Below are 12,899 nucleotides of genomic sequence, written 5' to 3' on the forward strand. Positions count from 1 at the left end.
AATTAACATATTGTTCCAGCATTAAGGCATGCATGAGATACTATTACTCCTTGTACATTACTGCTAGTTCATGAAGTACTACATGAATGAATGCATGCTTTTTCATGCATGAATTCATGATAATTAATGTACCATTATTATAAAGTGTTACCCAGAATTGTATTCATAAGTTAAAAATGTCTTCATAGTTATTTAAAAACCTCTTGAAAAAGGCTTATATAGCCCTCACAGGTATTGAAGAAGCACACAGTGAATGCAGCCATTTGCATTTAAAAACATCAACACAGAGCTTCACTTTGTATTTCACAAAAGGGACGGAGAGGACATGAAGTATTTATTCTGGGACCACAAGGAAATATTTTGACCTTATTTTGAATTGACAAATCTATTTATATGATCATTGTTGTGACAGTTTGCTATGTGAAGAACATGTAAATAACATGTCAGTACAGTACTTGTTTCTCAGCAAAACCTACTGTTTGTCCTGGAGCACATGCTAGCAGAAGATGAGATTAAAACAAAACAAGTGCCTCACATGTAGTATTAGTTATAGTGGAATCGGGCAAAAAGTCATTTCCTATTTCGCTCCCTTAAAGTCTCAATTCCTTCATGTCAGAGGGTAACAGAAGCACCCTGCTGCCACCATAAGAAAATATCTCCTCATAATTGTACATAATACATAATTGTATTCATAAGTTAAAAAAAAATTCTTGATAAAGAGATCTTTTTTTCTAACAAAATGTTGTAATGGTGTATTGGTATTTCTGCAACTGAGTAAACTCCAAAATGTTTAACTGGGCTCTGAAAAATAATTCAAAACATAATGTAACACTATACAACAAACCCTGTAACATTTCAAGGCCATGCCAATGTGAAAATATTATTTCACCTCTGTAATGGCTCCATTGTTGTTAGGATTAATTTACTCCACTCAGGATTATGAATTTGAAAAACTGCAGCTGTTAATTTTCAGTTAATGACAAAATGCTCAACAGTCATTGCATGATGCATTGTAATGTGCCACCCACTAAGGGCTGTATAAAACCATTTACTGCTCAATAAAACTCCTAAACGCATTAATAGGTACACAAAACATCAATAATAGAACAATACAAATTTGTGAGCAGCTCTGTACTGAACAGAACGTATACATCTTAAACAGGTCAAAGCTGTAAAATGTGATGGCAAACAGATAAAATGCTGTGTTGATTCCTTCACTTATATATAATGTGACACCTCGGGCACACACAAAGGTGTGGTAGGCTGCAATGACTTCTCTTCAGACAATGACTGGATCTTTTTCATTTTTATAGCAACGCATAACACATTAGGGGTGTGAATCGTCACTGGTGTCACGATTCGATTCAATTACGATTGTCCTGTCAACGATTCGATAGCTCGATGCATCACAATAAGTCACCTCCTCAATGTTATTATACATTGCTATATGCGGTTTTCATCGACAAATTCAAGCAGTCAGATATATATATATATATATATATATATATATATATATATATATATATATAGCTCCCCTTTTTATTGTATCTGCTCTTAAAAAAAGACACTTCCTGAATGTTGTGGAGTCTGAACAGAGCAGACAACAGACAAAAGGCAAAAACAAAAAAAGCAGCAACCGGAAAATCAGCAAGTAACATCATTAGGCAATAATCGATTATGGTCTGTCACCACACATGGTACGTTTCTTTTAAAAATGACATACAGATGTATCTTGATAATAGCCCAGCTAGGTTGCCTTTATACAGCATGCCTTGCTGCTGCTGTGTTATTTAATAAGAGACACTATGACCGTGGATGTATTATAAGAAGACTGAGACATAATCAGAGCCTTACTATGGAGTCTGATCACTAAACTGACCAATGGGATCATCTTCACCAAACTCTGTATGTCATCTCTTTGAGCTTCCCTCAAAGCAGTCTACACACAGATTATCTGAACTGCCTCCTTCAAATCCTCACCAAGACGGATTCCACTGTGTGAAGTGGTCAGGCCATACAAGAATCTTGACCTTTTCTCAGCTGCCTCTGGCTGTCAGTCGGCCGTTCTAACACAGCATTCACATGGCAAGTGGCTTGGTTGAAGGGTTGTTCTGTTCTCAGAGATCGTGGTTAAAATGACGGGCTCCAGTCATCGTATGCATCAAATACATTTTAAAAAGCAAGGTCATAGATGTCCTCTTTGTTGTTGCCTTTTAACACATCAAAGGATTGAAAGTGTGACATGGCAATGCAACCACGGCAAGCACGGTGGATCAAAGTTAAACCACGAAGTCGGTCTATAAATCGTGATGGATGTTTGAGTGTTCATGTAAAACTCGCCCTTTGTTTTTTCTCCCAAATAAGTTTGACGAACCTGGGCTTTTGTTAAATTACCTGATCCCCCAACCGCTCGTGTTTCTTGCCCTCTTAGACCTATTTTTTTGCAATGTGTAAGTACGGCATTATTACATATCAGCTGCATTATTACATATCAGCTGCATACATATGTGAAAACATGCAATCAGACAGGACTTACTGCAATCAGACATTGGCAGGACATAAACACAGTCACTCTTATGTTCAGTCTCACACACACACCTAGACACACATAAACGCTCTGGCCCAGAACACAAAGATGTGTTATTCCATCAGCAGGAGCTACACCAACAGAAAGGAGAAAATGATTGTCTGTTTAATAAGCATGCACCCAGATACACATGTTCCTCAAAATGTCAGATGGAAATGAATATCTCTGAATTGGTTGTGGTGATCACAAGCAGTGCAGGGAGCAGAATGGCTCGCAAATGTTAAGTACATCAATTTACTATGCAATATTCCTGTATGTTGCATCATGTTTCTGATGGAGACAGGGTATGAATAAATGCATGTCTAACAGTAGAACTTGTAATACTAGTGCTATTACAACTAATAACACCACAGGGAGAGCTGGGGTGGGAAAAAAAAAAAAATTGACAGTCTGATGCCCAGATTAATAGCTAATATTTTTAGCAAGCCTTTTATCCTTCCATCCTTTGTAAAAAATATTTGCAATTTACAAAATAAAATCTACAAATAAAATTAATGTCAGTCTGACAGGGGGTTTGATTTCCTGATGAAAATCTTTCTCACTGTCACGGTGGTCTCTATGTGACTGACTTAGGATGCCTTCCTTATTGAATCAAATGGAAACATGCAGCTGTTAGTCCAGGCAAATGGAACATGGCGTTTTTTCTTTCCATTGCAGCCTTGGTGAATTCGGGCCCCAGGCTAGCTTTGTGCAGTGCAGTGTGGAGTGTCATTGTCTGACAACTTTAATCTAGGATTGGCTGCCTCGACTTTTTGACATGGATGGCCAAGGGCTAAAATCTAGCCCCCTTTTAAGTGCCATGGGCCAAATATGTTACACGCCGTTGAAAAAAGTTGGAAACACCAGAGGTACAGAACTCTGCCTAAGACTCTGTCTTAAGCCTAAGACTTAAAAGATAGAATTTGACCATTTAACCTTATCTATTTGTATTTGTCAAAAGTATGAGATGCCTTTAAAGGCCTATAGCATTAAACTGCATTATTTACCTTATGCTCTTGTAAATCTACATATACCACTATAAATCCAGCAAATTTTATATAAGCCTATGTTTAAGAATAAACAATAAACATTATATCACGTAACACTTGTAGCGTCGAAGCATTAGCGACGATACCGGACAGACAATGAGTAAGCAAACATGGATATTATGAAAAGAGTGTTTTCATGTTCAGTCACTTAAAAACAAACTTATCATAGAATCCATGAAAGCAGCTACAGTAGCTGTGTTTGAAACCGTTCACTATCACGGATATAGTGCACTATATAGTGTGTTCGCTATTTTGTAGTGGTGTTCGAATTCTCCGCGGTAAATTTCATTCACTATATAGACCACTATAACATACCCACAATGCACTGCTAATTTGAGTGTTCATAAGATGTATCCTACATTTCACTCCCGTATACCACAATGCAACGCGGCCGTGTGTCTCCGGAGGAGAAGAAGAAGCAGAAACTGAAAAGAAAAAATGGAGCGGGCTTTCGTTTCTAAACAGTGGAAATGTAACATGCAACATATATACAACTTTTGACTCTCCTCCTGGGTGCTCGGTTTGTTTCAGGGACGTATAGGAAGTATTTTTGTTTGGGTTAGTTTACATGATGTTGGTCGCGCCCGCCTCCATCACGCAAATAACCTGCGCATCTACTGACGCAAGTCACGCAACGATGTGTTTTCAGTGAGTGTCCGAAATCTCGTGTGGTCGCTCCCTATATAGTTCACTATTTAATAAACACTATATAGGGAATAGTGAGTGAGTGAATTAGGGAGCGGTTACACAGCTAGCGTATTTCAACAGTTTTAAAAAGTCCCTGGAAGCAGCTGTATAACTGAGCGATAATCATGTAACTGTGACAAAAAATAGAACAGACTAAATGTTGCTTCATATTTACTCATGTTGTTCTTAAATGAATGAAAGCTAGTAGCTTTTGGATCTAGAAAGTCAGGTATAGCTTTGGAAAACAGAAATTTAAAGTAGCGTGTTTTGTCATCATCAGTGAACAATAACTCTCCAGCAATTAGGCTATCCTATAATCATAAATATATTTTTAAAATAATATTTTCCAGCAGCTGAGTCTCTGACTCAGCCTCTGACTTTTTGGCATTGATAGACACACATATATTGTATATTCTACTTTTCTCAACTGTTTCTGTGCAACTGTTGGCCTCTTCATCCGTCCAGTGGACAAATGGATGGTGATGGTGTCTTTGTATTTGTGTGTGAATGCACAAGCTCATTTGTGATGGCAAAAGGCAAATTAAATGATAGATTTAAACATTTGGAGGAAATGCATTAAGGGCAGCTCCTCAGACTAGCAATTATATATTCCTCCCGCCATGTCTGATGGGTCATTATCATAATGTCTATTTCAGTAAATGTGAGTGTCTCTACTGTTCTCTAACTGATGTGCAGGACTGTCATCTAATACTAAGCATGTCTCACTGAAAGCTTCAATGTCAGTGTTTTGTTTGAAGGGAGTGTATTGTTAGTCCTGTCCTCCTGCCCCTCGGTATCTAAACTTGATGCTCCAACACTTGTCACATGTCTCAAAGAGTTGTGTCATGAAAAAAGACCTCACAGGTATTGAAGAAGCACAAAGTGAGTGCATCCATTTGCATTTAAAAATCAACACAGAGCTTCACTTTGTATTTTACAAAGGGACGGAGAGGACATGAAGTATTTATTCTGTGATCACAAGGAAATATTTTGACCTCATTCTGAATAGAAAAATATATTTAGTGTATATGATCATGGTTGTGGCAGTTTGCTATGTGAAGAACATGTCAGTAACGTTATGTCAAATCATTGAAGGTACCCTCTGTACTTTACTTAATTCTCAGCAAAACCTACTGTTTGTCCTGGTGCACATGCTAGCAGAAGATGAGATTAAAACAAAACAAGGGGCCTTATTCACCAATATCTTAAGTTTTCTCTTAAATATGTTCTTAAGAAAGTGCCTAAGAAAAGTCTATGTCTGATTCATGACATGTTCTTAAACAGCAGAATTGTTTCCAGATGTGTTCTTAGAATGATGAATCCCAATATCTTCTTAAGTTTTCTCTTAAATATGTTCTTAAGAAAGTGCCTAAGAAAAGTCTACGTCTGATTCATGACGTGTTCTTAAACAGCCGAATTGTTTCCAGATGTGTTCTTAGAATGATGAATCCCAATGTTTTCGTAAATTGAAAGCTTGTGCCCGTTGCTGCTATTTAGCATAGTTAAACGCCCTGTTAATTCCCATAAAAGGGCATGAGATGGCAGGGCCGTGTCGTGTGCACACTTAGAGAAATGTCCAAAAGACGTGGCAAAGACGGTGGAGGCCTCGACTCCAAAAGAAAGAAAAACGTTAGTTAATTCTGAAGTGGAGGTACTGCTGCAAGAAGTTAACAAAAAACGAGACATCATATTTAGTAGCGTCACCAGTGGAAGCAGCAAATAAAACCGATGCATGGAATGCAGTTACTCATGCAGTGAACGCTGTATCCGGAGAAGGGCGCAGAATCGATGAAGTAAAAAAGAAATGTTTTGATCTGAAATCTGAGGGAATTGTTTTTATTTCAAAACATAGAAGATACTCTTGGCGTATAAATAGCGTGATCAATCACTTATTACTGGATGACATGGTTCTCCGTTAACATAATTGATGTGGCCTAGCACAATTCATACACAATGGCAATTCAAAGTGCTTTACAAATGAGCAGTAGTGTGTATTTATTACAACAAACAACTGTATAATTATGTGTAAATTAATGAAAATAATTAGTTACAAAATGGAGAGAAATGTTGCATTTTAAATTAGAACGGACGAAAACGGTATGTCAGCTCTAAATTGTGCGTAAAAGTGCTCTTGAGCGTGCGTAGATTCTGTTCCTAAGAAAAAATAAGAAAACATTGGTGAATGCCAGAATCTTCGTGAAAACTGCATAAGTGGAGTTTAAGAACACATTTGTTCTTAAAGGTCCCATGGCATTAAAATTTCACTTTATGAGGTTTTTTTAACATTAATATGAGTTCTCCAAGCCTGCCTATGGTCCCCCAGTGGCTATAAATGGCGATAGGTGTAAACCAAGCCCTGGGTATCCTGCTCTGCCTTTGAGGAAATGAAAGCTCAGATGGGCCAATCTGGAATCTTCCCTTTATGACGTCATAAGGGGAAAGGTTACCTCCCCTTTCTCTGCTTTGCCCGCCGCCCACAGCTGCCCAGAGAATTTGGCCCACCCATGAGAAAGAGAGAGACATCATGGCTTGAAAATGAGCAAAGCATGGCAGTTGGTCAAGGCCACACCCCGACTCTCCACCTTGCCCCCCTCTCTCCTCCTCAATAGCATTTAAAGCTACAGACACAGAAATGGCACATCCTAAAGATAGCTCATTGTGGGACTGGCTCTAGTGGCTGTAATTCTGCACCAAGGCTGAATTTCGGGAAAGAGACTTCAGATACAGTATTAGGGGACCACTAAGGTCTATATAAAAGAGACTTCAGATACAGTATTAGGGGACCACTAAGGCCTATATAAAAGCATCCAAAAAGCAGCATATCATAGGACCTTTAAGAACATTTGGTGAATGAGACCTTTGATCAATACATTTGTCCATAGTGCCGTTAGTGGTCAGAAACTTATGTACAGAAGAGGATTAGGGCCACATTTTCTCAGAATTCTGAGAAAAAAGTCATAATTCTGACTTTAAACTCAGAACTCAAATAAATGTTTTCATATGTGGCCCTAATCCCTTTCCGTAGAAACTCAACAGGGTACTTTTAAATGAGAATTGTTTGTCCTCTTTCTTTAACCACTCCTTTACTCCAATGCCATTACGTTTAGTCACAACCCAGCTTAACAAGAGGTTTTTTTATTTATATGCAAAACAAAACAAAGCAGCAGAAACACAATAACAGAAGAAAAGAAGCAAGTTGTGCAGATGAGATTTAAAAAACAAAAAATTATAAGCAAATACAGAAGTTATGTAATCCAGAAAAGTAAATCACCTCGATGTTCACTGTGATGGATCACATTTGCAAGTTTCAATAATATACTAGTTCATTTAAATAACACATTAAAAGGAACTGAAGCCCGTGGATGCGTGCCTTTAACAGGAATATAAAAACGCTATTCTAAAATACAGCAGCATACTTACAAAAATGTTAGCTCTGCTGTTAACAGTATATGATTAAATGGACTAAAACATAAAACCACTGGTATGGTCATATTCAATAGACAACATATATTACAATGAAAGGTTGTCCTATAATAAACTGTTCTATTTACAAGCTTTGGCCCTTGTTTTTTCCCTTTGTTTTTTTAAGTGGCACACCTCCCCCTCAAGACTTTAATGCCAAAAATACTTTTTGAAAAGCTTCATGTTGCAGCTTCAAGCAGCATTCGCCCTCCACGATGTCAAAAGTGCTTTTTCTGTAGCATCTTTGACAGTGTCCTTGGTGGCCAACGCACATGCTTGTTGGTGGCCATTAATTAGAGTAAAGCCCCACGCCTCCCCGCACCATCTTCCAGTGTGTCAGAGTTGTTTATTTATCACAACAGGAACAATTAGGCAGCTGACAAGGTGGCCGCTGTTTAAAGTCCTTCGTACTACCTCCACTGGCTTAAAATACAACTTAGCAGACACCTTGCAGCACCCTGCTGCTGCCTTGTAACCTTCAGTGGATGCCTTGAAATGCATTCTGCAGTGTGTTAGCGTATTATCATAACCAGATGCCCACCCCGCCGCCCACCTCTGCACACGTTTGAAAAATGAGGTTCTGTCTTGAATATTAAAGACGGCGAGGTTCATTTACTTAGGGCTGTGTTTGGGCCACCAAGGGATGCTCATTTGAATCTCGTTTGTTAAGCTGTCTATCCTTATCTGTCAGCATCAGAGGATGCAATTTCTCTCTTCCCTCCTCATCCTCCTTGTCTCCTAAATGGCAGGGATATTTAGAGGTGCTTGACAACTGAGGCATGCAAATCAGCAGTTGATGTTTCCTGCGTTATTTTAGTTTTCTTTCGCTTCTCACCCCCCTCTCCGCCCCTAACTCGGTCCTTTTAGCCTCTCTTAGAAGATGTTATTTGTGGTGCTATTTTCGTAACTATGTAGGAGGAAAGTGTAAGGGGCAATTACAAAGTCTTTATCCATATGTTTTTTTTTCTGAACCTCAATTGCAAGCTTGGCAACAGTAGCCTCTTTATGTGACCTGATGTATTCTAGAACATTAGCAGTCTGCACTTCATTTATGTAACCCTGCATCTTAAAATGAAATGAAAATGAATTCAATGATTATAAAAGTAATTTACAAGAACCTGCAACCCCATTAGTAAGTTGCAGCCTCATATTGAACCACCTGTTTATAGTCAGTTTACTAGCTGTCTTTATTTATAAGGTGGGAAGCTTGTGCAATGTAATCATTTTCCAAACTATAACTATAATCAGAAGCAGCATTGGGCAGCAGAGACTGAATTTACCGTCTACTGAGAGAAAATGAAATGGTTTTCAGTGCCTCAGATTTTACAAAGTATCAGGTGGAAGATTCCCTGTTCTGACATACGTGGGATGCCCGGGACAAATTTGTTGATTGAAGTTTGATAACATCGATAACAAGCATGCTTACATTTCTAACTCTTTGGACATCTGGAGGACATGAAAAAAGCATAAGCAGATGCTCGGTTTGAGTCTACTTTTAGTGTGTGTGTGTGTGTGTGTGTGTCTGTGTCTGTGTGTGTGTGTGTGTGTGTGTGTGTGTGTGTGTGTGTGTGTGTGTGTGTGTGTGTGTGTACAAATTTTGCGCTGGGGACCGACATAGCTAGCAGCCTCCACTGGCAAGCTGCCAGGTGTTGGTTTTGTAGCGAACATTTAAAATAAATCAAAGCATCACCATCAACTGCAACAATGGATGCAACCCCCCCAAAAAAGTCTGAGATGTTATTACTGTAGTTTTTCAAATCAAAGTAGCTCACAGCTAGAAATGATCAATTTTTCTTTTTCAGGCAGAGATAATGTTTGTGAAACAAGGAAGTGTAGCAATCTAAGTTGCAGCTGATGACCGATGGTGGCCGTGACCAATTTTTCCCAGCCCACAGGCTTGTTGAGTTTCTCCGGGCACTCAGTTCTGTTTATTCCCATGGACATGCATTAAACAGTTTTGGTCTGCCACCGGCTGCATGCTGCCACTCATTTAATGTTATATTACACCAACACAATTACTAAAGATAGGAGAATTAGAGGGCACAACATTCAAAGAGGTTTTGAATTTATTGACTTTACTAATTTTTCTGCAAAGTGTCCTGAGCATTGTCTGCAGTGCTTGTGATCTACAGTTACATATGTCTGCAGCTTATTATCGCATTTCCCCCATTTTTATTTTAATGATTTTTAATGGTCAGAACAGTTAAAATGATCATGTTATTCACTAGAAAAAAAGCAATGAGTAGAGAAGTATATGAAAACGTAAATAAGTTAATCGTCTTGTGATTTCTCACATTTATGTTGCGACCCCTCGGGGGGCCCCGACCAACAGATTGAGAAACACTGTCCTATCAACAGCCATTGATATTCTTTGACGATATCCTTCCCTGTTGAGTTAGATGTTCTACCTTATGTGTTGTTCTTGATTTGTTAATGTTGTGCTCAGTCATCAGTCAGAGGAGAAAAAAGGCTTGTTGTTTGACTTATGTTTCCCTTGCTTTTTTTTTGCATTCACCAACACCTTGTCTTTGTCCCGTCCAGTGGTGAGTCAGAACCTGGTAACAGACAATGTGTCGGTGGTGGAGGGCGAGATGGCGATCATCAGCTGTCGGGTGAAGAACAATGACGACTCCGTTATCCAGTTGCTCAACCCCAACAGACAGACAATTTACTTCAGAGACATGAGACGTGAGTATCATCCAACGTTATAAGTTACGTTACTGTATGTTTGAGAGTCTACTGTGGAACAAAAGGAGATGCCACCATGAACTTAACAGGCTGATGGGACTACTGTTGTTATGCTGTTTTTATTTGGACTTGTTTAATATGTATTTTTTGATTTGTAGTCAGTTTGTTTGTTCAGAACCATAGACTGTATAAAAGAAGTGGACGTAGCCACACTGTAAAACTGTTCACTGTAAATTTACAGTAATATACTGGCAGCAGCTTCGCCAGTAAACTACTGTTTATTTACAGTATGCATATTGTTTTTAAATGTTAAGGTATTTTACTGTAATATACTGGCTGCAGTGTAATTCCCGCCATTTACTTTATTTTTCCAAGACGCATTGGTATTAACAGTAAATACCTGTAATCTGTAATAGTCGCAGATAGTGCTGTAATATTATTTTATCCCCGAATGCATTGGCATTTACAGTATGATCCTGTGTAACATTAAAACATTAAGACACTGTGAGATTTTAGCTGAAAATTTACATCAAACGTTTACAGTGCACCCATTGGTTTGTGGACTACCGTTTTGAAGCCTTGAGTTGGGCATTTTGGCCATCGCCATCTTGTTTTTTTTTAGAGTCAGAAGTGACCATATTTAGACGAGAAGGTGCTTCCGTAATTCACATTAACTTTTATATTAGTTGGGATTCTTAAGATAAAAACATGGACAACACCCAAAAACACGTTCACAGCTATTTAAATGTACACAGTGCCATTGATACACATTGCTTAGCCCCTATCCTGATTGACAGGTCGCCATGGTAGCGACTTTTTAATCACAGGGTAGCCATGCCTTAAAGCATTTCCTGCTCTATTGTCAATTTACAAATAAATGAGACCAGAATTCATAATATTAAATCATGCTGTATTGAAGAAGATTTAAAATGAGTGATTGAGACCATACACTCATTATCATAATGTTTACTGAGGTAATAAATCAAGTCAGAAGTAGGGTCATTTTCTCATAGATATCTTTACAATCGGACTTCTTTTTACAACCAGTGCAGTTGCCCCCTGCTGGCCATTAGAAAAAATGCAGGCTTAAGGCACTTCCGTATTGGCTTTACCTTACAGACCCGGAAGCTATGTCCACTGTCTATGTTCAGAACACAGGTTGGTTTGTTCCACTACATAATATAATTAACGTAATTGAAAATGTAGGCAGTTAAAGCTTAATTAGCCAGCTGGTGTAACTACAGGCCTAGCTAATCATCTTGAAATAATGTCTGAACACTCCCAAGTCGTAATAACAAGAGGTTTTCTCATTTGTTCATGAATGCAGCATTAGAACTATGAAAGCTTTCGCAACGAATCTTCATAATAAAAATTCAGTAGATTGTTTCATTTTGAACTAACGTCATGCTATCAGGATGACTGTACACACAGACATAAATATATAATCTTAGTATAGTATAAGGACATAATTCGTCTTTGTAACATTTCTGAAACAACATGACAACTTGCAGAGTACATATTAACATATATGGCAAAAGTATTACACAATTGCAGTCTTAGAAGACAGAACAAAACCTAAAATTTTCAGTAAAGTAGGCCTAGATTAGATTATACTTTCACTAAACATTCCAGATTGCCTTCATGTGCTTGATATAAAGTACAGTTGTAGCTGTTTAGGAAAACCGTGTCTATCATAGATCATCTAAGGGGTTATTATGAGGCTGTCAGAGAAGAAAGTATGCTAGCTGGTAGTCTGCTGCAAGAGAGAAATCATTCAGCTCTGCTGTGTCTTTATGTGATTGATATTGAATGTGTTTAATTATAGTCTGAAGCAGTTTGATGTGATTAGATGACATGGACATGAATCCCAGTGAGGTATTTATTTATGTCAGTTTCACTGATTCATTTTGCAGGCAGTCATAAATTTAGACAGACATTTGACATATCATTTACAATCAGTATAAATGTGGTCAAGCTGCAGTTTGAAGACATAGCTGATAAATTAAGACAACTATCATAAAATGTGTAGTTTAACCAAATCATGTGAATGGAGCCAGCAGTAAAGCTGTAAAACATTGATTAATATTATCTTACATTACTTGTACAGCCAGGGAGCTGCATTAAGTTTGACCCACATGTCTGCAGCAGGATTAATACAGAATGAGGTTAATACGATCTACCAGACATGTTTCTCTTTCAGCATGTCTGCTTTAATAAAAGCAGCTAATATCCCTAAACATTTAATGACCTGTTATGTTTATTCTTATCCTGTCAAATTATCATGTCACAGCTCTAATTAGCTGAATTCAGCTGGACATACTCTGTTCTGTTCTCTGTCTTGCCAGGTTTTGGTTTCTTTAATTATGTTTTTTTAAGCCCCCAAGTGTAGAGTGTTGATTTTAACATATTATTGACCTCTGTAACTATATGACAGAAGTATTATGTTG

At 38.1% G+C, this 12,899-nt stretch overlaps 1 protein-coding gene across 5 annotated transcripts in view; it reads left to right on the forward strand.

Annotated features, from left to right (window-relative positions):
* The window catches only part of cadm1a (cell adhesion molecule 1a), a 421,246-nt gene that overhangs the window by 308,127 nt on the left and 100,220 nt on the right, over positions 1–12,899 (forward strand). For all 5 annotated transcript variants that reach the window (XM_031308126.2, XM_031308125.2, XM_031308127.2 and 2 more), the window contains one exon: positions 10,306–10,452. In XM_031308126.2, the coding sequence (XP_031163986.1) occupies positions 10,306–10,452 (147 nt within the window). The remainder of the gene's footprint in view (positions 1–10,305; positions 10,453–12,899) is intronic.

The sequence above is a fragment of the Sander lucioperca genome, chromosome 13 (assembly GCF_008315115.2).
Source record: "Sander lucioperca isolate FBNREF2018 chromosome 13, SLUC_FBN_1.2, whole genome shotgun sequence".
In the NCBI taxonomy this organism is placed as follows: domain Eukaryota; kingdom Metazoa; phylum Chordata; class Actinopteri; order Perciformes; family Percidae; genus Sander; species Sander lucioperca.